The 26091-nt window shown below is 42.8% G+C and overlaps 1 protein-coding gene across 1 annotated transcript; it reads left to right on the top strand.

The window, feature by feature from the left end:
* zgc:63587 (septin-2) lies at window positions 1-26091 on the top strand. Its single transcript, XM_008303659.1, has 12 exons — window positions 1-100; window positions 6177-6232; window positions 6650-6749; window positions 6832-6918; window positions 7221-7344; window positions 8501-8635; window positions 8925-9042; window positions 20710-20811; window positions 21024-21169; window positions 21354-21437; window positions 21522-21579; window positions 24969-26091. The coding sequence occupies exons 2-12, from the start codon at window positions 6206-6208 to the stop codon at window positions 25032-25034; spliced, it is 1047 nt and encodes a 348-aa protein (XP_008301881.1). The 5' UTR covers window positions 1-100; window positions 6177-6205; the 3' UTR covers window positions 25035-26091.

Here is a 26091-nt window from a genome sequence, read left to right as displayed (position 1 = left end):
GGACTCAGGGAAGCGCTTTCCGGGTTTCCCTTCCTGGGCTGGGACAGCGGCGAGAGGCGAAAAGCTCCGGCTATTAACGATATTTCAAAGTTACGGACAGGTAAGGCACTGCTCGGTTGTTTGTTGTTGTGTCTCTTAAGTTAAAAACTGTCGGACTCTGGGGGAAGAGGACACGCCGGACAGTCGGTTAAAGTCTCGCTGGCAACATGACACCAGCCGCGGTAACAACTGTTGCATGCTAAAGTTTGACATGTCACGTTAACACAGTTTCTTTACTTTGTTTGGGTCCAAACGAGTCTATCAAAGTAGTTTCAAAGGAGTAAAGTCATTTAAACGCGCGGCGGTGTTCGGCCTGAGCGGTGCGCGCTCACAGTCTGGTGTCATTGTCCCAGTTGATGTTTGGTGTCTGACAGACTGGGTGTGGTGGACATCTGACTGTTAGACACTGAGGCCTTCACACACGTTTCAAACTCCCCTGGCCAGTCACTAAAGCATTGTTTTATAGTCTCCCTTATTACTTGACACAACTGTCCAAATAAACATTTCCTTCTCTTCAGCTTTTCCAAACAGTAATGATGGCCAAATACCCTTTTTTTTTCTTTTCTTTTTTTTGTTGTTGTGCTTTGAACTCAGTTATTGCCCCATTGTCCCAGTTCATGTCTGGTTACAGCAGGGAAACTCTACACTTCAATAGGCCCACGTATCTCCTAAATCAGTGCCTATATCCAATCTGCATAGACGTGCCATTCAGAGCAGAGTTCCTGTAAAGCCTTCTTGTGGACCCTTCTTGAACTCTGCTTTCTAGCATCTGATTAGTCCTTGACCTATGATTGTAAACTGCATTTGCTCGAAGATAAATTTTGCGTCCAGACAAGCTAACAATAACAGTGGGAAACAATAACATATTCTCATTATGTGTCTGTCTCAGATGTGGCGGAGGGCCACTATTGAAGAATTATCATCCATCTTTTGCTTGTGTTTTTTGCCCAGTGAAAACATGCATATTTCACTTCCTTTTCTTGCTGAGTGTTGAACGCTGCGAGCACGATGGCAGACGAAGCAGGCTGTAATCTCAGGCTGGCAGCTGCCCTGCAGCTCTGAAAATGACTTCACTTTTTATCCAGCTGGACAGAGAACAGTTTGATATCAGAAGAACAACATCTCTTGGTATCGAAAGACGTCTCAGACCTCTGATTCAGCACCTTCACCGCTCCCTGACCTTTCCCCTTCCTGCGACCTTATCTCGCCAACGCCATCGTCCAGCACACGAGCGCCAGGGAAGACATCTGTCTGACGCTGTGAACTACAAGGGGATGTTTCCTCCCGTTTTGCGCCGCGGCGTGAATGGAAAAAACAAAACTTCATTCACTTTGATGGAACCAAGTGGACGTGGACCATTGTGTCAGAGGGTTGAATGATGATGTTGCGCAGCAGGATACCTTTGATTCACCAGGCTGTGTGTGGAAAACTGCATGAACAAACACACGTTATAAATAACCCTCATCTCTACAGGTGCCCGTTTTACTGTGATAACAGGAAAATGGGCACAGCGGCCATTTGATTTGCTCTATATATTGTGGTCCTCGCTCAGTAGGATGAGATTGTGATTACTTAATTTTAGGACTGCAACTCACACTTGTTTTTTTAAATCTTAAAAATATTTTGTGGGGTTAGATTATATGGATAACATTTGCAGTGGCAGGGCGCCCCTATGGCTCACCTAGCTGAGCAGGTGACCCATGAACAGGGGCTATAGTTCCCCGACCCTTTGCTGCAGGTCTCTCCCCATTCTTCTCCCCCTTTCCTGTCTGTCTCTACTGCTCTAAATAAAGGCAAAAAAGCCCCAAAAATATATATAAATAAAAAAACAAAGGCAGATTATTAAAATAAATAAATAAATAAAATAAAAATTTGCAGTGGCATGACATACAGTACTTGCAAAACTGTGATTTTCCGCAACTAAGAAGCCATTTATAGATAAAATAACTCGACGTATAAACTAGAGCTGGACACATATTGGATTTGGGGTCACTGCTTGTTGTCTTCCCAGCGATGCATTTCACAAACTACTTAGCAACTTACTGTGAAGACACAGCTTGACGCTGCACCACCATCTGCTCAGATGTGATTTGTATTCTGCTGCATGTGCTGCAGACACTGCACACAGTGTTATAAATAATGGGGTCAATGCGTCTTCGTATATTAATACAAACATTTGATTACTGATTTTCAACATTGACCACAGTGGTTGTATTTGGGGACATTAGGTGAGTTGCTGCCTGCAGTGTAGACAAATTCCTTTAGTCTACAATATTGTCTGATTTCCCAACTTTAATATGTAATTTATTTATTTGATTAAGTAGTTAATAGTTCACCAAAGAAATATGTAAAAATGCTGCAGGAGTATAACCAAGAGAATAACTTTATTAACTTTACTGTAATATAAAACCAGGAACAGTCGTACTTCCTCACATTAAAGAAGGAAATTACTTCATCTTTAGCTTTTTGCTCTTCAGATTAATTTTCTGTTGACTGACTGTTTCATAATGTGTATGAAGTTAATGTAACATAATCTAGTTTTGGGGTTTTCTTCCCTACAAAAGGCCGTTTGATTGAAGGAACATTGCAAATAAATGAATGAACAAATGGATTGGAGTGAATGACAAAAAAGATTATTTTTTTTGTCCCATTTAAACTTAACAGTACTTTACAGCAGCTATGTGGGCATTGCTGGGATAATATTTTGTTGCTGTATGACTCCCACTTGATTTTAGTAATTTCCGAGCCTGTCCACATCATCATAAACGGCCCATCCTGTGCTTTAAACTCTGTCAGCGTTGCAAACAGGCCTGCTGGTTTCCTCATGGTTGAAAGGCTTTTTCATTCCGCCCATTGTGGCTTTTTTCCTCTCTGTGGGCTCATATTTTAAAGTGTTTCAAAAACCGCAGCTTAGAAAACAGTATCATGTCTTTATTACAGTGCTGTAGCTGACCACCGCTACCTTTTGCCCCATAGGGCTGTTTAGTTCCAGTCGAGACCCCCTGTCTCGGTGTCGTTGTGTGTCTACGAGTCTTTGCATGAGCCAAACATCACTTTATTATACTCGGTAGCTCCGGGGTCCCTGTTGCTGTGATCAGCTGCCAGTAAATTACCATTTCTGTTGTTATGCCACCGAGTTCACAAAGTCTCCAGGGTGTAAAATGATTGTTTCAGTGTTTCCAATAAGTGCAGAAAGTCCTTAATCCGAGGAGAGCGGGTGTGCAGACCCTTGACACTGCCTGTCAGGAAGGTGAATAGTTCTACTAGCGCTGCTGCCCCTTCATGGCTTCCCTCCAGCCAATAAATCAACTGTAAATGCATTACATGCCAAGAACTTTGGCTTTTCTAAGGTGGCATTTTTCCCTTTTGGCCCAAACTGTTTAATCTCCCCCACGTCTGGCTCATTGATGCCCGTGTGTATGTGTGTGTAAGCAGCTCAGCAGCCCGGCCGATTAAATGGCCATTATTAAGAGAGTATTATTGAAGTGTGCCTCCCGCCTGTCTGTCCTGTAGTGTTGTCTTTGTAAGATTACAACTGCGATATTGGAACGGTTTAATTAATCTGCTGCCGGACTAATGCTGGTTCCCACAGAGCCTGAAGAGGAATAACACTTTGGGGTGTGTGTGTGCGCGTGATACACATGAATAAGCCTGTGTGGGCCGCCGCGCTAACTCAGACGTTCATTAATAATCAAAACACATTTATTTTCATCTGTGTGTTTTTAGGCTTGAAACCAGCGATGGAGCTGTAGTGGCGTAGCGGCTTTAGGGACGGCAGCAGTAGGCAGGGAGTCGGTCAGTTGGTCAGTCTCCTTCAAGATTTGCTTTCTAGCTCGTCTTGAAGATAGATGTGCTGTTAAGATGAGTCTTAGTGGCTTGGGTGAGGCCTTTTCTCCTCCTCAGAGTTGTCACATATCCAGCTAAATAGTGCAACATAAGACAGATGCATTGGTTCATATTTTGTACAGAGATTCATATTCCTCGGGGGATTGCATCGTAATAATCTCCAAAAAAATGGTACTAACTTTTTTTTTTTTCCAAGTTTGATACCTCCATGTCCTAATCGCTTTAACTAAATCAGTGTCGTTGTTTTCATAACATTCGTGTGTGTGTCCGTGAATGTTTTCACCCGTTTTTAAATGTTTATTTCCTGACGAGGCCTCGTACGCGCTCCCTCTTTGACTCCACCTGGCACTCCTCCACCCGAAATGATTGGTGTTGTTCTGCATGCGGTTGGTCCTGAAATGTTGTCAGGGGTGAGGCACGTGTTCTCCCTCCTCCCTCAGCTGAGCTCCCCCCCACCCTATAGGAAATTCTTCAGGAACCAACGGGATAAACATCCATTGGTGCGGGCTCGATGAAACCACCCTGTCAGTGTGAGAGATCGCTGCCCGCTTTCATACAGAGGGCGACCCCCAACTACCATCTAATGCATTTAACAGTGTGAAATTGTTCCCCAAGTATCCACAAATTCCAGCAGAGAACGGTCACCTCAGGTTCCCATGCCACCTCTTTCCCGCCGTTACATAAGCAGAGTGAATCTCCGTTTGGCAGCGCACGGCAGCCTGCCTCTTTCTAATGCTTATCACACTCCACCTGTCAAGGGCCAGTGTGTTGGTGATAAAACGGAGCCTGTTCTTCCTGCTCAGTCATTATGTGGCTAATTTATCAAGAGGGATTGTTGCTCTGTCGTCTGCTACGGGTCATCGAGTGGGACGGGAGCACGGGGTGCGCAAGACCGTAACAGTTTAATGGAAGTCTGGGAACCAACTTGCTGCCCGCAGCCTGTAATCTCTGCTCCTTCCTTGCGATAGCGCTAGGAACGCAGCAGCAGTCACCTTGAATGAACGTCTGAACATCCACTCGACGTGCAGCAGATCATTTTGAGTTTACAGTATAAACATTCTCAGGCGGGGTTGTGTTTTTGTAAATAGCGCTGGAGATATGAGATGCTTGTTCATTTCTCTAATTGCTGTCTTATGAATGGATGTGTTGTGAAGACTTGCAAAGGCTGTTTACACAAGAGACGGACTAAATTTTGCACCTATCCTGCTAATTCTCTGGGTTTATGTGTCTGAACAATACTACAAATTACTGTCTACAAACTTTATGATTTTTGTTTTTTAATATGACTTTTACATCAATAAGATATTGAAGAATCACAGCTTGACAGGGACTGATGCATTAGCTGAAAACTATTTTTTGGGGGGTCATTTTAGAAATTTAGATTTTCCTATGGACATTTTTTCCATAAAATTATCCATCCATCCATCCATCCATCCATCCATCCATCCATCCATCCATCCATCCATCCATTATCTATACACTGCTTAGGCAGGGGACACCTGGACAGGTCGACAGTCTGTCACAGGGCAATTTAGAATCACCAATTAACCTCAACATATTTTTGGACTGTGGAAGGAAGCCAGAGAACCTGGGTAGAACATGCAAACTCCACGCAGAAAGATCCCGGATGTCCTCACTGGGACGCAAACCGGCGACCTTCTAGCTGCGAGGCAATAGTGCTAACCACCGAGCCACCTTGCAGCTCCCAGAAAGTTATATTTTGCTATATATCAATATTGTGTTGTAAAATTACACATGTGATTTGATCCACTTTTCCCATCACAAATCTAACAGGGCTCACCTTAAATTCTTTCCATTAAAAAAAAAAAAAATCTTCTGGCTTTGCTGAAAAAAGTCCCAACAGATTCCTCAAATCTGACCTAAATATGGATTTATCTACAGCTGTGCAGTTTAAGTTTAGTGTGAATGTGTCATATTTGTCTTGTTGGTGTAACAGAGGTTAAAAAAACCTTTAAAAAAAGCTGAAAATGGGAAGAAAAGCTAGACCTGCCTTTTATATGTGAGAAAGCAATATCGGTTGGTCACACATTTTTCTGATATTATCTTTATAATTAATTTGGCACCTCATTATAGCCATGATTATATTTTATAGGTGATCACAGTTTCTTCTCACATGCTGCATGATTGATTGCAGAATTCATTACTCTGGGTGAACACAATATATGAGCAATATGAAAAGCATTAACTGGAGGAGGCACCTAGTAAGAGGAAGGTTTTTAGTTGATATCATTTACAACCATATCTCCTTTTATTTTTCCTCCCACCTGCAGGCTCATCAGAAATCCCATAAACAGTAGCGATGTCTCAGTCTGGAGAGAAAGGGAAGGTGAGTAACACCACATTACAGCTATTACACTGAACTGTGACAGATCGAAGGCAGGAGGGCTTTGTAAGAAGGCACCGGTGATTCATAGGCATGGTACTTGTAATCTCATGCACACACGCATACACAAGCATCCAGAGAGGATATCCTGTATAAATTCAAGTGTTTCATGGCCAGCCTTTATTGCCTGTTGGAATTTCTACAACGATATGCATCATCATCATTAATCTCACTCTTATGCACTGACCTGCGCCTTTAAACGTACACCTCATAAAATAATGAGAAACGTCAGGCAGGCCTTGTTTACTAGATTTACAGAGTGAGAGTAGGAAATACCTTAACGCCAACATTGCATAACACTACGATGTGAGGCTGTGCATATTTTTATAATACAACATCTCTACCTTTTGTCCGCTATAGTTCCCAGATACAGCGGGTTATGTAGGATTCGCCAACCTCCCGAACCAAGTGCACCGGAAATCTGTGAAAAAGGGGTTTGAGTTCACTCTCATGGTTGTAGGTGAGCGACCACTCTCGCCTCCTAAAGCAGACTGTATGATTTAGAGAGGAGAGATTTGTTTTCTAATCTCGTTGTTTTTCAGGGGAGTCTGGTTTGGGAAAATCGACACTTATAAACAGCCTGTTTCTCACTGATCTCTACCCTGAGCGCTACATCCCCGGTGCTGCAGGTACGATCAACAACACACACACACACACACACACACACACTGTAATAACAGAGAAATGTCTGCTGCAATGTCTCCAGCTGAGCATTATTTCAAGAGGAATGCTGGGAATGCTTGCAGTCTCAAAATATGACCCTGCCCTTCTTATGACTCGACTTAGATTAGGACTTGGTCTGGCTTGAAAACAATTATCCCGGCCCTCCCTGGTCAGTTCGTGTAGATTGGAAAATATCCCTTTTAGATGACAAAACCCATGATTTCATTTTCCACCTTCTTTGATGTTTTCTCCTGCTTTGACCCCACAGAGAAGATTGAGAGGACGGTGCAGATCGAAGCGTCGACTGTGGAAATCGAGGAGAGAGGAGTGAAGCTCCGTCTCACCGTTGTCGACACCCCTGGTTACGGCGACGCCATCAACAGCCAGGACTGGTGTGTTTATGTGCTGCGGAGGAGTGATAGCAAACTCGAGACATGTCCAGCATGCTCTCTGGTCCTTCCCTCCTGTCCTCTACCGCTCCCTTTCTCATGTTTCATCCCAAACTCCTTATTTCCTACCTCGCCTCCCTCTGCATTCCCTGTGTCTAGATTCTAGTGTACTCTTTGTGTGTGATAGTGCTGTCATTGCAGACTCCCTATCCAAGATCTGTTGGTTGTCGTGAAATCGCTCATAGGCTACTAAGAAGAAGAAAAGCTATAGAAGATACACATTTGTAGAAAAAACAGGCACTTTGTCTTTGCTTTCTCTGCAGAATCTGGTGTTGTCACCTCCCCAATAGATTTAGATTCAGATTATTAATGTTAGATATGAAAGCTACTGAGCCAAATTTGATAAGGCATTTCAAATTCACACACATTATAACACATCATAAACTCTGACATTAAACAGAGAACCGGTATAGTCTGATGGGTTTTAACAAGTTAAACAACTGTACTGCTTGCAAAACATTTTCATTTTTACACAGTAAGTCAGACAAAAATAGAAACAGTATTCATCGTACGAGTGATGTTGTGCCGTTTGTCCAGAAGTCAGAAACCGCCGTTCATCACTTTAACTCGTTATCACAGCAACTGCTCAGAAACAGCGTGTACAATTCATCTCCTGTTTGTTCCTGTTTCAGAATTACAAAAAGTAATCGCTGATGTTGTAGGAGATATTTCAGAGCTGACTGTCAGGTGATGACCTCAGAGCAGAAAAATGTCAACTTTTAGCAACTATGCAAACAGCAGCTGTTAAATCCAACACCTGCATTTTTTCCAGTTTATTCAGCAGAGTTTAGAAGGAACATGTCAGGAAACAGTTTATGACAACAGTGACATAAAAACCACACTCTGATGAGTCTTTATTGAAGTCCAGGGAGTTTATTAATGCATGTTTTTGTTTAATTTTGTGAGACTACTTACTGTATTTGCTTTAAAACAACTGGATGTTCATATCAAACCCTCCTAAACCTACGAAAGGCTTTTTGAACAGTTTAAATGTGTTCCTCGCGTTTCTCCTTGACAATGAAGATCCTCCAAGAATGCTCTGATGTATGAATGTCGGTGCTAACGGAAAAGCGTTTCTTCTGTCTGTTTTTGGCGTCAGCTTCAAGACCATCATCCAGTACATCGACAATCAGTTTGAGCGCTACCTCCACGATGAGAGCGGCCTGAACCGAAGACACATAGTGGACAACAGGGTGCACTGCTGCTTCTACTTCATTTCTCCATTCGGACACGGGTGAGCAAAGTCACGACTTTACATTCATGACACACCCTTCCTCATTTAAAGACTCTTTAGTCAGCTACATGCTAATATCACAGCATCAGCACTTTTTTTTTTTATGGCGTATTGTCAGAACTGTACTTCCCTGCTAGTTCTGCATTGTCTCGCAGCGCTTTCATGTCATTGCAGCGCAGTTTCACCCACTTTCTCGTTTTCTTTCATCTCAAAGCTGATGCCCTCTCTGGTTTTCATTGTGTCCTAATTGCCCTTCCTGTTCCCTTTTTTTTTTTTTTTCCTTCCCCAGTTTAAAGCCGCTGGACGTGGAGTTTATGAAGGCCATCCACAGCAAAGTTAACATCGTCCCAGTCATCGCCAAGGCTGACACACTGACACTGAGGGAGAGGGATCGCCTGAAGAGGAGGGTGGGTTTAATGCACACACACACACACACACACACACACACACCGACACACACACACTGTGTCGATCCACTTTCCACATACAGTACATGTAATCATCTTTCCCCTAGATTTGACTCCCGGCACACAGCTGGAATGTCTAAAGAATCTTGTTGTCAGGATGTTGGGGGCTTTATTTTGGGATCTGTTATGTGCTTGTTTTTATCCCATCAGCAGCTGCATGGTTTAGCCATTAGAAAATGGACCATCATCATCATTGTAATAATAATAGAATGGGACCATACACTAATAATAGCAAAATCACTTTTCTGTCCCTTTTGGCGGCCCGCTGTGTCAAACATCCGCGTCTTTGTGTGAGAATGCACGCGTGTGTAATCGCGGTGATGTATGGCTTGTGTTTTTGATGATACTGGCAGATTGTTCAGAAGTACAGGGAGGGGCAACGTCGGAGGGGAAGCGGTAGGAGGGGCGGGCATAGGAAAAGAGTGTGTTGTATATAATATGGATGAAGCACATCTCATCCAGCCTCAGCCCGGCCCAGATACTTCCTGCTGGAGCTGACCCAAGTGTCTGCCTGCCTGCCTGCCTGCACGCTTCTCAGCTTCCTGCTGTCCAGAGGGGGAAGAACAGAGTAGTACCACTACAACACACACACACTTCACAGCCATGTGTTCAGCTGATAATCTCTCACATGTGAGATGAGTTAGCGGGATTTTCCTGCTTCTGTGTTACTCCTCTTCTTTCCGTAAAGCATCAGTGTGCCTTAGTTCCTTACTTTAAATCTCAAATCAGAAAAAAACGGAAACAATTGGGCAATTAGATGACTGTTTTTATGGATAAGTACCTTGTCTGAGTCACTTCTTGAGTCAAAATGCCAAACATTCTTTCATAATAGCTTTTCTAATGTGAGGATTTGGTGCTGCTTTTTTTTCTTTTTGATTGCTGGAAATGTTGGCAGGTGTTATTGAACAATTGTGTCACATTTTACCAGCAAAATGATTGATCGAGTATGTAATGATCAGACTGACGTATAATGAAGGTCGCCACTGGTTGCCAGTGTTTGTGACTTTAGTTGCAAATTACTTTTTCATCTCGCTCCCACCTCGCTTGTTTTTAATTGGAAATCAGCCTGTCTCCCCACCTTCCCGGACCTCCCACCTGCCTCTCATTCAGGCCCCGGAGCCGGTGGTCTGGCTGGCATTTGGCTGGTCGGCTAACAAGAGTCCAGCTCGGCTCTGTTCTTTTCAGCGTTCAAAGCCTCCACAGTCAAATAGCTGGAAATCGCTGATGCAGCATCTTAACAAAACAAAAGGGTCCCAGTTTGGCCATTCAGGACACACACCTTTCTTCCTGTGCTTCCTAAGACAACAGGAATTAACATTTGTCACCGTATCAAAATATGTGAACCCAGTAAAGGCGCTGCCTCTGGGTTTTTCACTAGCATACAAGCTGTTGCTCCAGCATCAAAGCTGGAATCCCTCCAGCGTGTTGCCCTAAAGGGACCTGCCAGTTGAATTGTACCCTGTAGTGTTGTTTTGTGTTGTGACCTTCCTCAAACCTACAAAGTGTTCCTTTGGCACTTGAGATGAACAAAACCATGTTTCCTGCCACCACTGACCCCCACCTCAATGTACAGAAAATCCCCGAGCCTGTTGGCTTTGTGATCCAGCTGGCAGCGTTCAGCAGGTCAGCTGTCCTGATTACAGCCCTGGCATCGCTTTTGTTTTAATTTTTCTGCGTGTTTTTCGTCATATATTGTTAATGTGTAGCGGCAAAGTGGGAAATTATGTAAGTGGGGCAGCGGAAATGCTGCGACGGTATCACTCTGATCTGACCTCTTTTCAACTGAACTGTCCGGAGCACTAACTGTCCAGCGGTTTGTTCACATGCTCCGCTAAGTGTTCCCTTAACAGACATTTCCCACCGCGTACTAAACAGCAATTAGCTCAAGGCCTCAACAAAGTCGTCCAATTCATGCACGCGGACTCACAAATCCATAACATCTATAGCAACAATGAAGAAAACATGTTGTTCTGTGCTAAATTTATCCTTTTTTTTTTGTTCTAGCTACACACTAAATGAGATATTTCTTCTTATCTTAGCCTTATCTAATGACAGTGAGTTCCTGGACAAGCCATTATTGCCAGGAAATGCACAGGGTTAATTGAGGTATCTGCTCCACATTTAGAAACGCTACGCCGTCTCTAAGGAGGGTGTATTACTACTATCTCTTGTTTGGCCACAATTTGGGCATACACAACTTTTTATCTTCACCTAAGTTTGTTTTAACGAGTATACTGGTGTGGTGCTTGTTTAGTTGCATCAGTGCGTCTATTTTAACTTGACACAAGAGGCTGCGTGTTCTCAGTAAGAATATTCCATTATTTGAACTTTTAAAAACCTGATGTCCCTTTTAAACAGATAAAGATGCGTCTTATATCCAGATAAAGGAGTATTTATGTACTGTAGATCCTTTTTTTTCTCGTTTTTTTACGTATGGATGCACTTATGTTCAAGATTCAGGGCAAGAAAAGTACACATTGGTTTAACAGTTAAAGTAAAATGTTGAATCACTGAATGAAATACTCTATACGCAGCACTTGCTACTAAACACAGGTGCACAGCTCTTCCTGCAACAAGTCGAGTTGCATCTACTTGAGCACGCCCTCTTGCAAATATACGATGGATTAAGTCGCTGTAAAATGTAGTTTCAAGCACATTCAGAACAAGTACGTAATTGCAGGGTGTAAATGTGCTATTTTTTGTCCTGGCGTCACTGATTTGTCACAGCAATCTGGTTCCTTACGTCTTTGGAAACATAGGTATTGTGAATGTGAAGCAGTACAGCAGTGCCCATTAATCTCTATTAAGTGTCTCTCAGGAGAACTGGCGCGGGCGTTTGTTAGCTCGATCAGATTAGTTGAAGTGGCTCTTAGGTATACGTGCCTGATTCCTGCCGTAGCGTCCCGTACAGTAAAGCGGCGGGCCACCAGGCCTTCCTTTGAGGTCACAGCGCCCAGCAGCCAAGAACCTGCCAGAAAGCCGAGTGCTGGAGGATGATTGATAACCCCGAGCGTTTCTCCCACACAATTTATTAGTTTGTTTTTTAGCAGGGCACTTTCTCACCGTTCGGAGCCATTTGTCTCTGGGTAAATGGGACAGCCCCCCACCTCAAGGATTGTCCAGTCCTTTTTTCTTATTATTAGGGGGAAACAGCTTGTACGAAACAATATATGTTTCCTGCAACGTGTCAAGACTGTTCCACTGACAAGACACAACCTGCTGCCCTGCACAGCTCGGCCTCAAAGGACGCAGTGAACAAACCTCCCATCGTTCACCTTTCATCCCCTTAGTTCTGCTCGCTTCTCGCCCAGTCCTTCCTCTCCTGGCAGTGCCTGACTTAGCCGTCTCTTGCTTTCTCCCTCTGCCTCTTTGTGTCCTCTTTTTTTTAATTTGCTCTAATGCCAATTTCCTTCACCAGGGTCGCTGTGGTCTCTAGCTCATAAGTTGCCCTGAGGAGGGTATATTGAGGAGCTGATCCTCTCAGTCTGGGACCCTACAGTCATATCCTGTGTGGAGCTTTAGTCTGAAACTGCTTTACTGGTTGTTTTTTGTTTGAACATAGAGGACAGTACCCAGCTGGTTTAGACTGGAATCCAGATGGAAACAGCAAAGTGAAGCTGCCGGCTTTTGCTGTCTGATATTTAGAAGGTAATCAATTGATTGGTTTGGCCAAAACATTTACATACGTTTACCAATCTTAAGCAGATTTCAAGTCTCTTCATGTTAACTTTTATACTTTGATTAAATGAACCAAACACTCCCTAGAAGGAGTGGAAAGCATTCAGTACACAACGCAAGTAAGAACACTTTCACTTTTTACTCGTTCAGGAACTCTTGTGCGATTTTGGCAGCGTGCTGTGGATCGTTATCACTCTGTAATACTCCTCTACCGCCAAGCCTTTGCAGACTGGGAGTCATCTTGTCAGACGGTGATCCACAGACATTCACGGTGCCATTTATAAATGCCAACACCTTTTACATCACACTCCCACCACGAGTGCTTCACTGTCAGGACTATGCATTCACTGTGGTAGTCCTGGCCAGATCACGCCAGCTTTATACTTGGACAGGATGTCAATATATCTGAGCTGTCACAGAAATGCAGATTTACGTCGATAACCCCTGAGCCAAGTGTTCAGCCTGGACTGTCTGTGGCATCATTTCTGGAGGATGACCTCTGCTGCTCTGATTACTAGTAGGTTTGTTGTGTACCTTGTTATTACAGCTGCCACCGTGTTTTATCAGATTTTTAGTCAGTCACTGATCTTCCTGAAAGCTTTTCCATCGTTGTGCAACCTTACATGCTGAGTTTTCGATTTATCTGGTGATTGTTAGGCGGTTAATAGTAATTAGAGATCACAAATGTATGTTGTACTTACGTTTTTGTCCTTGGACCTGTATTTTTAAAATAGTCTTCTAAAGTATTTGTTTTTAATTTCTTATATGAGGAAATACTCTAATTCTCTACTTAGAAATAATACAAATATTGAAAGTTAATACAATTATGAATCATCTGACATTTAAGTTTAATAGTGTGATTGTACTCCCTTATGTTTTATACTATAAATGAACATTTAAAATCCCACAAGGTGCTTTTCAAAGTGATCAGTAGAAATAAAAGTTAAAAAAAATATATATATACGGTTGCCTTTCCTGTGAGCAAAAATTTAAAAAGTTGAATTAAATGTGTAAACATATGGGGAAAGGTTTGCAGAAGCCAACCTGATGCTCTGCGTGGCATCTCTGTTTTCCTTTTGCGGCTGCTCTCCTGAGCCAGAGGTCAGCGAGGACTAGACGACCGAGCTCCTCCTCTGTTCTCGCGCCGGCTGCAGACGGCAGACAATGGTTTAGCCCTTCTTCCTCCCTCCACTCCCTTCTGTTTTCCTCCTTTCTCACACATCGCTTGTCACTTCCCTCATCTTCCTCATCTCCTCTCCTTTCTTCTCTCAGCCAGCCTCTTATCCTTGCCCAACCATATCTGCTCACCATCCAGAGCTCACACTCCCTCCTGTCTGTCCCCCTCAGCTGACATATTTTATGCAGTTTTCCCCTCATTGTCTGAGGTGCCGTCGTCTCCCCCAGCTGCTAGGACGCATTATAACTGCTGGGCTGCTCGTACCGCAGAGGGCAGTCACATCTTTTAAAAAAGAAAATTATGAGGCAGGTATATACGACTGATTACTGATGTGTAATTCTGTGAGCTTGATGCGCATTTGACATATTTCAGTGTAAGTTTTTCGACTGGTGCCGGAAAAGTTTAGAGGCGATTACTTCATCCTAAGTTGCTTGTGTGTGTGTGTGTGTCTAAGTGTGCGTAAGTGTGTGAGTCTCTGGTCAGCTTGTGCTCAGTCCTTTTCCTGCCAGTGTTTCAAACACGCGGATATATTTATTTTTCTGCCCTCCAGCGGTCATTGTGCCAGGGCATGCTCCACATCTCCGCAGATTTAAAACAATAAATATGCGTTTTTCCTCACGGAGCGAGCGGCTCTATTACACACAATCGTGTGTTCTCCGGTGAAGAAAGTACAAGCCGGCCGCAGTGTGAAAACAGCAGGTTTCCTTGTTCAAGGGCCAACCTGAAAAGATGGTTTCCGGACTTTGCCGTGCTGCTAATGAGTCACTTTTTTTGCTGTTGTGTTTGCCGTTGAGAGCCCCTTTTGATTAGCGGACCAAGCCACAAAACCCGATGTGAGGTTGAAATCCTAAACTCGCACTGTCCCCTTCTAAATCTCACTTAAGTACAAGATTACATGAATAGCTCGATTGTATCTCTGCATGCTCTTTGATCAGAGGGAGAGGTGGGTGGTCTTAACTGTACTAATACTTAGGCCAGACAATAGGAGTGTGGGAGGGTGTGTGTGTGTGTGTGTGTGTGCATGTGAGTGTGTGTGCTGACCATCGGAGCTCCTGTGATGCCTTCATGTCACTATGGATCCAGGACTTCCTCTGTACTTTCCATCGGTACCTCCTGTCGAACAAATCCAGCTGTTCTGGTCCAGTCGGTTCTGGTCCAGTCGGTTCCAAGCTGGACTGACTGAATATATCTGGAATGTGTTTCTGTGCGTGCATGCAAGTGTCTTTAATCCTGTGAACAGAAAGGTATTGTTCTCCTGCTGCTGCTACGTGTCAGGCCTGTATTGGTGCTTTCAGAAGGAGATGTCAGAGGCTTTTTTTTTCTATAGAGGTTTTGAAGGTCAGAGCACCTGAAGATGTATTTTTTTTTTACCTCTCTTGCAAGACTGGTCTCAGTCTTTGGTGATTCACTCACCTCCTGGAGCTCCAAAGCTCCACGTACGTAACATGCGAACTCTTTTCCCCTCTGCTGACGCCGGATTATACCAGTTCACAAAGTGAGGCAGCGGTTTGCTATGGGTACATGAAAGTGTGTGTGTGTGTGTTTGTGTAGGAGGCTGGTATGAGGTCTAAATCCCTTCGACCCCCCTAGATCAGGTATTGTTGGGGCTCCCTCACCCCCTCAGACTCCCTGCAGGCAGGAGAGAGCCGGTTAGTTGAAAGGCGTTTCCTGGCAAGAGAGACGCGTTTGTTCTCATGTGTCTTGAGGTTAGCAAATTAAATTTGGAAACTAAAGAATAGTAATAGAAGTATAGCAATAAATCAGCTCTCTTTCATGTTCTTTTGTTTGTTTTGTCATTTAGTAATTAAGGTATGTAATATGTCTTGTCTGAAATATGGATGCAGAGGTCAGCGGTCTTCATCTAGCTTTTATTTTTAGATTTGTTAACAGATTTACTACACGTTTGCCTTGTGTGAGAGAGACAGACCAAATCCTAGTTTTCTGTTGAGAGAAGTGTTATTATTTAGGGTTGGTTGCTAGAGCGACATTCCTCTTTGTTTCATGCTACAGAAATGCAGTTTACAGCCATCAAGCAGCTTACGTTTGAACATTTAAAGGCTTTATACTCTCATAGACTTAGATTTATAACTGGAGATGCTGGTACTCATCACTGTATTTTTTTTAAAGCAGGTGGATCCTTTACTTCATTTGGGAGCACAACATATTTTTACTTGTCCAGAACTCATGTTTCACCTTGTGTGTCGGCCAGAATTCGTCATCACACTGACTAGAGCGTAATTTTTCTTACGTCCGCTGTGACCTGCGACAAACTGAAGCTTGCAGTAGGACAGTTATCCTGATGTGGCTTTAAAATATGAATAACAAATAAGAAACTCTGCTGTTTTAGCGTTTTGATTTTAACATTTCCTTTTTAAAGAGTCTGTTTCTATCTAAATGATTTTGCTAGTTGCTTTTATTTCCCTCTAAAATATAACTAAAACCAAATTTCCAAGATAGAAACACAAAGTAATCAAGGTTTTACCTCGAACACTTGTTTATCCAATGTGAAATCTTAGATATATCATGTCTCATTATAAATTTAACAATATTTAACCATCGGTCATTAAAATGGCCACTCTCACTGTGTGAAACAGAGCCTTTCCTACTTTTACTTAGAGATTAATTTAAAGATGCATTGCCTTCAGTTTCATTAAAATTATTCAGTTTGAAGATGCTGGGTGGTCTTTAGTTCAGGTGTGGGAACCCAGATCTGGTGTTTACGGGGTGTGGGTGTATACAGTTAATCTGCCAGCTGTATACATCATTTAGAAAATGTGAAGCAGTTAGGCAAAAATGTAAACAAGGAAGTAAGTATGACAGCACATACAGAATAAATATGCAACGGAAATAAAGTTAGACTCTACAGATGATGGAATTAAACATGCTTCTCCAAATACTACTATTGTAGTTTAATCCCTTTGTTATCACCTCTCACATTATTTTTTTATTACTTTTAAATACCAGTTGACCTCTGTGGTAATAGGGTTAGGGTTGTGTCCTTAAGTTAGCTTCTGCCTCTGAGCGCCATAGAGTTTGCTTAAGTATGTGGATTTATAATGTGGAAAGTAAGCAGTTGTTTTGTTCACAGATGCACAATTGAACCTACTGAAGCCTAATAAGGGACACAGAGGACTCACCATGGTCAGGATTTTCCTCTAATAAATCCCCGGCTTTGGAAAAAGAGGGCCCTTGTCCCTGAACCTCATAACAAGCAGTGTCCCACCAGTGGGTCGGTCATTAAAATTAATGCTACACATCCAAACCCTGTTCAGTTTCTCTCGGTTTAATCATCGTAGCATCTTAATGAACAGTTGGAAGAAGCTGATACTGTCGGGGAGGACATAGATCCCCCCCTTCAGTGAAAATCATGTTATTAACTTGTCCATGTGGTGTTTTTATGTTTCATATGATGAGCAAAGAAAGCAGTCAACACCACGGCTGAAGATTTCCACCTTGAAATTGCCGTGTAATGATGATCTTTAAAAAAAAAAACATGGATTCAAACTTCTGGGTTTCCTGCCTTGTCTGCTTGCAGGCTTTCTGTGTCATTATTTTCTTGATGGTTTCTGGTGTGCATATTTATGAATAAATGACTTGTTGCAATTTTACAGCTTGTTATTGTGTAGTGCAGAGTAGTAGTTGGAGAGCTGGTGTGCTTGAACTTCATCTTAATTGTTTTAGGAGAGGGGCAGGCATTATTTTTATGGAAAAAAACTTAAATAAACAGAGATGAGAAAGATTGTAAAGCTACTTAAAGGAAAATGAAAGACAGGAAAAGTGCATTTTAAGGGTTTTCTCAGTTCAAAACAAGGTTTAGAAGCAGCTGAAAGCCGATCGGATTCACTTCATCTAATGGCGGTGATGCGCCGGCCGTCTCCTTCCCATGGTCACTGTGCAGAAGCTGGCAGGCAGCTGTGAGGTTACATAAACGTTACGTAAAAGCGCTGCTGATCTGGTCCCTGTTCTCCCGGCTCTTGCTCTTCTCAATCAGAGCTGATTAGTGTCGAGATGCAGTTTGATTGTTTTGTTCTGTGTTGTTTTTTTGTCTCTGTGTGCATTGTTGATTTCCTGAGAATGCTCTGGTACATGTTTCGACTTCCAAGTATTGTTCCCCGTCGCAGTTCAAACGCCATGCCAATCCAGAAGAGACTCGGTCGTGTCCCCAACAATCACACGAGAAAACTGAATCCTTGCGCCTGTGTTTGCGTATGCAGCTACCTGTTGAGTGTCAGAGCTTCACCACAATCCCCTCTTTTGTTTCTTCGGCCTTTTCTTTGGCAGCTATTTGTTTCCTTCCAATGACGTTCTGTCCAGGAATCATGGCCCGTTGCTTAGCAGGTGTTTGAGTCATTCATATTTTTGTGGGTTTGCTCGTGAGAATGAACAAATTGTGAAAATATTATTCTCTTGGCGGGATGACGTGATGAAGCTGTAATCCCTGTAATGATGGGTCTGCGCTGTGTTTCATTATGATTGGAGGGTTCGGTTCAAGCTGCTGTGCAATTGCAGAAAAACTGCTTAGCCACGTCTCCCGCCACACAATTAAATCTATGTATAGACCCGCAGGTGTGCTATATTTGGGCTGCACATAGCCTGTTTAATACTGCTATTCCTAGAGCTGAATAAGCCTGACTTTTCTTTTGGAAGTACACATGACTCACCTGCCATTTGCCTAATTTCTAACCCATTTTCTAAGTCTCAGCCTCCGCCCTAACAGTTATCATAGCTGCCCAGCGTGACTGAATATTTCCACAAAACAATGTTCATATTCTGTCATGTGAGCCAGAAACTTAAGCCGATAAATCTCTGGCTTCCTTTTCTAATTAACGCCGAGGCAGAGTCTTGCGTGGCATTGTTTGTCCGCCGCCCGGACAGCACTGAGCGGACCCGCACGGCCAACCATAACAGCACGGAGAGGGGCGGGGGGAGCTGAGCGGAGTATTATAGCCGGACAGGATGGTCATAAAATCAAAATGGCTCCCACTGCCAACAAACCCGTGCCAACTAAAACACACAACCGAGAGGAGGAGAGTCTGGTGTAACATTTGAGATTAAGGCCGACATTGTGTACAGTAAATCAGCAGGAGACAACAGGGATTTGGAGCAGGCGGTGATTTTGACATCTCGTGATCCCCGAGAGGTTTTGATTATAGGTGTCGGGCCGTACTAAGCACACGTTACGGAACAGAATAATTCAGGTAAACAGCCATTTTGGATTTGCAAGGTCTGGAAACAGATGAGAGCAGACAACGAGCTTGCGATGCTGCATTGACCAGATCAAGTTTGTGAATATTTAATGTTGTTCTACTGGTTCCACTGGTTCGTGTAACTGGCTGCTGAGCGGTTTTCAGTTTCCTGTCCTATCACACATCGCATCTGAATTCGTCTCTATCTTATCTACTTGACGGCCCAGATTTCTTGTTTGTTTCATTTTTTCCTGCCATTGTGTCACGCGTGTTTATTTTCCCACCGAGCGCACAGTTTCCCAAAATTCTTTATGTGCTGCCCCGCCACGCTGGTGTTTATCCAGCCTCCATGTTGGAGGGTTCTGTGAATCGTGTGTGTTTGAGTAAATGAAGGGGGAAAAAAAGGAGGCTCTGGTCCGGTGTCACGCTCTCCTCTGAGTCCTGCGAAGCCTGTTTGTTTTTAGATCTGCCCCGCAACAATACCCGACTCTCCCCGCACACACTATCTCACACACGCTGCGCGCAGAGCTCGCTGAGAAAACAAGCGACAGCCATAACAAGGACTCAAACAGGAGCTGCACTCGGTAGGAAAACCTGCGCTCACTTCCCAGACTCCTGCCTGACTCACCACTGTCCTTTTATACACGACAGCACATGAAAGTCCCCAAAAAAGTCAGGAAAACAACACTTGACATTTTTTGGCTCCATTACATAAGACTACATTGTGGATTTAAAAATTCTGCTCTGGGGAAAACAAAAGAAAAATGCAGCTTTGATGTTTAGAATAATAAATACTGACATCTGTCCCCGAGGTAGCGGTGAAGAAAGCTCCTTTGTTTTAACTTGTTTCTTCACCGGTCGGAGAAGAAACAGACGAGGGGTGAGAACTTTGTTTCGGACTCTTTCAGAACTTGAACGCGCACACAGACTGTTATTTTTCACCTGTCTGTCTGCCCCTTTGTCCCCCACAGGGGGCTTTAATTAAATGTGTTGCTGCAACAACAGGTACTCACTCACAGCCTCCTATTACTCTATAGAGCTCGCTTCTTTTCTGTTATTGGTCAGAGTGGCAGCTGGTATTTTGTCCACATAATTCACAGTTTGCGCTGAATACGTCTGTTTTATAAATATATTTAGATCAGCTGGAATGAGCTTCCGCATGGACGTTAAATTCAGGATGTGTTGTTTTAGTTCACATTCAAGATTTTAGTTGAGACAAATGTCAAGTGTGAGAAATTCGACCACGGTGCAAAAAACAGATGCACAGATAAGCAAACTACTAGCGTCTACTGTACACATCATCAAACATGAGCAACCAAATAAGTTAAAACATACAAAAATAAGTTGTTTTATTTAATGATGTTATGAAGAAAAGGGTCCTTATTGGTTGTGAGAGTGAGGATGTTGTACTGTTTCTACATGAAGCGGCTTTTTATTGGGGTACTGATTCATAATGGTATCTACAGGGTTCAAGAACTGAGTTTTGCCCGAGCGGTGGGGCAGGTCAGGAGGTCACAGTAAGGTCACGACTCTGCCTCCTCACCCTGTCTTGTTTCCGCCTCTCAGATCCTGGATGAGATCGCAGAGCACGGGATCAAAATCTACCAGCTACCTGACGCCGACTCTGACGAGGACGAGGAGTTCAAGGAGCAGACCAGAGTCCTGAAGGTGAGAGAGGGACACTCACATTGCCAAAGTACGTCAGACGTTCCCTGCTGCTTCTTTAGGGATAGATACCGCTCTCTTCCCATTCATTCTGGTTTCCTTTCACCTCAACGCCTCCTCTCTGGTACCTTTTATTTTCCAGATCTTTTTCCGTATCCCTTCCTCTGACTTTGTTTCTCTTCTGGCATCCACTGACATCGAACTTCCTTTCTCAGGCGAGCATTCCCTTCGCCGTGATTGGCTCCAACCAGCTGATCGAGGTGAAAGGGAAGAAGATCCGCGGTCGTCTTTACCCCTGGGGAGTTGTCGAGGTGGAGAATCCCGAGCACAATGACTTCCTTAAACTACGCACCATGCTTGTGTGAGTCTCCTTGGCAATAAACCTCCTTTAGTAATCCGATTTTCACATGAAAAGACTTTTAAAACCTCCACTTGCCTTTTTTCCTCATTAAGCCGGCTGTAGAAGTCCGCCGTAGGAAAAGTAAAGCTGAGCTCTCCTGCCCTCTAGTGTGTGAAGATCCGATCATGTGTCTGATTTGTTGCAGGACCCACATGCAGGACCTCCAGGAGGTAACCCAGGACCTGCATTATGAGAACTTCCGCTCAGAGAGGCTGAAGAGAGCCGGCAGGTGAGAGGCTGTTTGATATGCACTCATGAGCTGTTACGACTTCAAGCGTGGTTAATTATATTTAATGCATGTTTTCCTCTGCAGAGCTGTGGATGAGGAAGTGGTTGATAAGGACCAGATCCTGCTCCAGAAAGAGGCTGAGGTAAGAGCACACGGCTTTAGTCTTTAGTCTCTTTTGGTTTGTATGACGTTGCAGCCGTTCCTTATTCAAGAGGATACTGAGTTATTTCCTAATCTCACATGAAGATTTTGTGATGCTTTCCCTGAAAACAATCCCCTCTCTTCAGTTTCTGTGCACTCAAGAAATCTCTGCTCTCAGATTTGTGCTCTCGCTTTTGGATGTTTCTGAAATAATGCCGTCAAACATCTCCAACCAATAGAATGTCAGATAGACTATGATGCTGACATCATCACTACCTGCTCGCTTTACACAATCTGAATGTAAAATAAATGAAATAATGCTCTCAAAGTTGAAATAAAGAATGGAAAGTAATGCCATAGGACAGCTGTACATGCATGTATACAGGCTCTACAATCAGTGTGTAATCACATTAATTACATTAATATAAGACTCACTTTGGGATATTTATGTTGAAAAAGTTATCGGTTGCTCCTCCTCTTCTTACTGGTTGTAAAGAGTTCCCTTACTAATGCCAAACTGTAAGACATTGGGGAAAAATCTACAATCCTTCTATCATTCAATGCAAAAAAAACAAAGTTAAGACAACTATAAAGCATTCTCAGTTTGAGGTAGAAACTTTTTGATTGTGATATAATCACATTTTTTGTACCTTTCAACTCCGAGAGACTTAAAACTTTCTGGTATAGATCGTCAACATGCTGACTGACGCACATGTCAGCAGTGTTTTCTATTAAAGTAGCAGAACTACACGAAGGAAAAGTTTATCTTTGGAAGATAGGACACTGATAAAATACTGTATCACCACAGAAATCACAGGAGCTGTGAATGGAAACGAGCGACTCACTGAGTTTTAGTCGGCTGTTTCCCCTGGCCACTTTATTTTGAAAACATCAACAGCTCAGCAAATTATTCTAGCATTCAGTGTAGTTGTGGGTTTTGGAGTAAACACATCTCCTAAAAATGCAAAACGACCTGATCCCTCAAACCACAGCAACCCAGGCGGTCAAGTTTAAATGTCGAGTCACTGTTACCGTTTAGAAAAACTGCCGTGTCACTGTTGTCCGCCATGTGTGGCACCATAACATGAAAACGTTCTCTGGTTTTAGTCGCTGCAAAACCAAACCTGGAAAGCTGTCGATTCTTCAGAGTGTCTCTTTGTTAGAAAGAGAAAGAAACGTTTTGTTTACTTTGACCCCACTACATGTCATCAGGCAATAATCTGCTTCCTGACGGGTCCGGATCGGCCCGTTTGCGTCGCTCCGTAGCGAGCGGGCGCGGTGCAGTCAGAGCTGTTTGTAAACAATGTGCCCGGGCAGCAGGATATGCCATCACTTCCTGCCTGGATGTCCCACTGAAGTTTTATGGTGGGAATGACCTCAGAAACGTGAGCAGCGTGAAACACAAAGCTGCAGGGACACTGGGTCATTTGTGGATTTGGTGGAAGGAAACATCACAATGACCACTGGTACTCCCCAGGTCCATAATAATACCCCAGATGTTATTGTTATTTGTCTGAAAAGTTCCTGGAAAGAGCTTTTGCACTAATAGCTTGAAATTGAGAGTTCGTCTGTGAGGATTAGTTGTCAGGACACATAGAAAGGTCAGGTGGTCTTTCTGTGTAGATGTAGTTAGTGCAGTATTAGAGACAATGCACATCTATAAACATTACTGTAAATGTTTTATATAGTCAGGAGTCTGTTTTTATCTGTGTTGCCTCAACAATGATGCCAAGTCGCCCTCCAAAAAGAATATAATATTAAAATGACAAAGCTTTTGAGCTAATTTATAAACTGGCAGAGCAACAAATGAAAATTAAGAGAATATTATATAACATATATGACATACTACATTGTTAGGTACTATTTAAGACATGCATGTGTTATTGGGAATACATGTAATTAAAGTGGCAAATGAACGTTAATAGAAATGTGGAGAAAAAACACAGTCAAACTAGAGTTTCTAATATAGGAAAAGAAATGCTTTTGTTGTCTGAAATGCAGTTAATTGAGGTGTTTCTTACGTAGCTTAGAGTCTCACCGCAAAGTTTCTTCTTTATAGGAGGCTTAAAAAAGCTTTACCTGCTAAGAGAAATCATCATACTTGACTTTAATTCTTATTAAATCTATATTTAATATGAAAACAACAAAAATGATAATAAATGAACATAAAATCTGTGTTTAAAGAGATGTTTACTTGAAGTTGTCGTCGATTTTAAAACTATTTCAGCTGCAGGAAGCATCGACGTTTTCCGTCTTTCACCTTTAATCTAAATTTTGGCTGCCAGAAAGGATGTCAGTTTGCTGAGACATTGTAGTTGCCTCAAAATAACTCGATTTTAAAACACATAAGATCACAATAAAATAGTTTTATTGAGGAAAAACATCCAACACGAGCCATTGGATGTTTCCTGCTCGGCCACAAGATGGCGCTAGAGGCTAAAGAAATCCACAATTGGTTAACAGTTAAACATTCACCTCTTTTATTAAGTAGTTACTGTTCTAATTTATTTCCTGTTTAAGGCCCAGCAGCTGCCTTCACTTTAACATGTATTTACACATTAATTCATTTTTGTTGATTTTAAGCTTCGTTCATTTTTAAACACTTTCTTTTATTGCCATTACAGCCGATATAAATCTAAAATATATGACTCTACATTATATCTACATTTGGTTGGTGTGTTTACAGTAACGCAGCAGGTTTTCTTGTGTTGTAAATAAAATCTTGTGCTTCAGGTGGTTCTTGACGAGAGGCTTCTTCTGGTTCATTCTGGTGTTTAAACGCCGACCTGTGAAATCAGCCTCGTTTTAGTCATTTATTAACGGATATTCTGTCTTTTCTAGTTTTGAGTAAGTGTGCTCTTAAACATGCTAAACATCTGCAGGGTTTTTTTCTTCCAAATAAGATGCTTTTTCTGGTACTAAGAAGAGGAAATTCTCCACTCTCTGGACAGATCTGACCTCTCGTGAATTGTGTTACCTGTGTTCATTTCTAATCAGCTACTGATATTAGCAAACGCTGTGTTAAGAAATGAAATAGGAAACCTTTAATCTGTAGCTTTCAGGTGTTTTCCTCATCTGAAGCGAAGCAGTTTGTGTTGCTCTTGTTAAATGTGAGCTCTGTTTTGGTTTTCTGCGACACCAGAAGTCCTAAAGAGCACAACCTCAGCTAGACATAGAGAGAACTGATAAATGTGTTTGTGCAATACAGCAAAGTTAAAATGACACGAATCAAGCACCACCAGAAGGTTAGACATCTGATGATTTGTTGTGTAGATAACATGCCTCTCAAGGTTTCCAGGGTTTCAACCGAGGAACACAACTCAGAATGTAAAAACGAGTATTACGCTTGTGTGCGATTTTGTTTTTATCTTTTCCTCCCTCTCTGTGCAGCTGAGACGCATGCAGGAGATGATCGCTCAGATGCAGGCACAGATGAAAATGAAATCAGACGAGTAAAAAGGTTGAGAGTCGTCGGGAAGCACGGTGACGCCATCACACAAACATATCAAACACACATCTGTCCAACGGTTCCTGCCGCCCTGCAGACCCTCCAGGAGCCCAGGACCATCTGCACACTACCACCTCCTCTTCTTCTTCTTCTTCTTCTTCTTCTTCTTCTTCCCTCCAAACATCCATCCATCAGCTGTTCTGGAGCTCCACTCTGATGTCTTTTAACATCTCGTCCAGTCTCCACATAAAGTCCACAATAAACCTAAGGGAGAGTGGACAAGATGTTGGCGTGCTGGACGTTCATCACGATTACCCGCTACCTTAACTTAAATCTTAAATACTGTCAACGGTACTGAGAGTCTTTGCCATCATGCAACATGTTTACAAAAGCACGAGTTTTGTTCAAGTTTATTTTGCTGTCAGGTTTTTAAATTGCAAGTAAAAAGCTGTTTCCTGCTTATGAGTCGTTCGGCGCCTGTTTGCTTCGAGCTGATGATAACTTTAAATACTCCTGCAGCTAAAGGTACGTGTGCTCGGTGTCCAGGACGAGGAAACACTCACATATTTGTTCCTAACTGTGTCACACTAACAGTAAAAACGCTAACGCCAGATTGCTATAAGGACTTTAGGATCAAGTCATACTTATTGTTTTTGTATTTATCACCAGTGCCAAACTACAGACTGTAAACTAATCAGATTATTCAGAACCGCAGCTCGTTATGTGTCTGAGTTTGTCTCATTGATGTCGTTTAATGTGTTCGTACACTACACGTGCAGTTTTGCTCTAATCGTGCTTTCCCATTTAGCTAATGTGTAACGTTACTCTGTGTAAACGCCCTCCAGCTTTCTGTGAGCAGCAGACTAAACATCCAGCTTCTCCTCAGCGCTGCAGTCTAACTGTGCCGCCTCCGACAGGCCGCTGGCATCATTGTGTTGTTTGTCAGTTGAACTCAAGGCAAACGTAATTCTTATTTCTTAACCATGTGTCAGTAAAGCCTTGTTTTTAGTTGTCTACATTTTTTTTTGTATTTCTCTCTGAAATAAAATTTGTCTAGAGAACAAA

Source organism: Stegastes partitus, unplaced genomic scaffold (genome assembly GCF_000690725.1).
Source record: "Stegastes partitus isolate 25-593 unplaced genomic scaffold, Stegastes_partitus-1.0.2 Scaffold2047, whole genome shotgun sequence".
NCBI classification, from domain to species: domain Eukaryota; kingdom Metazoa; phylum Chordata; class Actinopteri; family Pomacentridae; genus Stegastes; species Stegastes partitus.
This window is presented reverse-complemented; position numbering and strand designations above follow the sequence as displayed.

Bases quoted from the DNA above. Each gene is read 5' to 3' on its own strand.
- zgc:63587 (XM_008303659.1), top strand. From the start codon at position 6,206: ATGTCTCAGTCTGGAGAGAAAGGGAAG. The intron at 6,233-6,649 runs GTGAGTAACACC...TGTCCGCTATAG, and splicing joins AGTCTGGAGAGAAAGGGAAG to TTCCCAGATACAGCGGGTTA. The intron at 6,750-6,831 runs GTGAGCGACCAC...GTTGTTTTTCAG, and splicing joins GTTCACTCTCATGGTTGTAG to GGGAGTCTGGTTTGGGAAAA.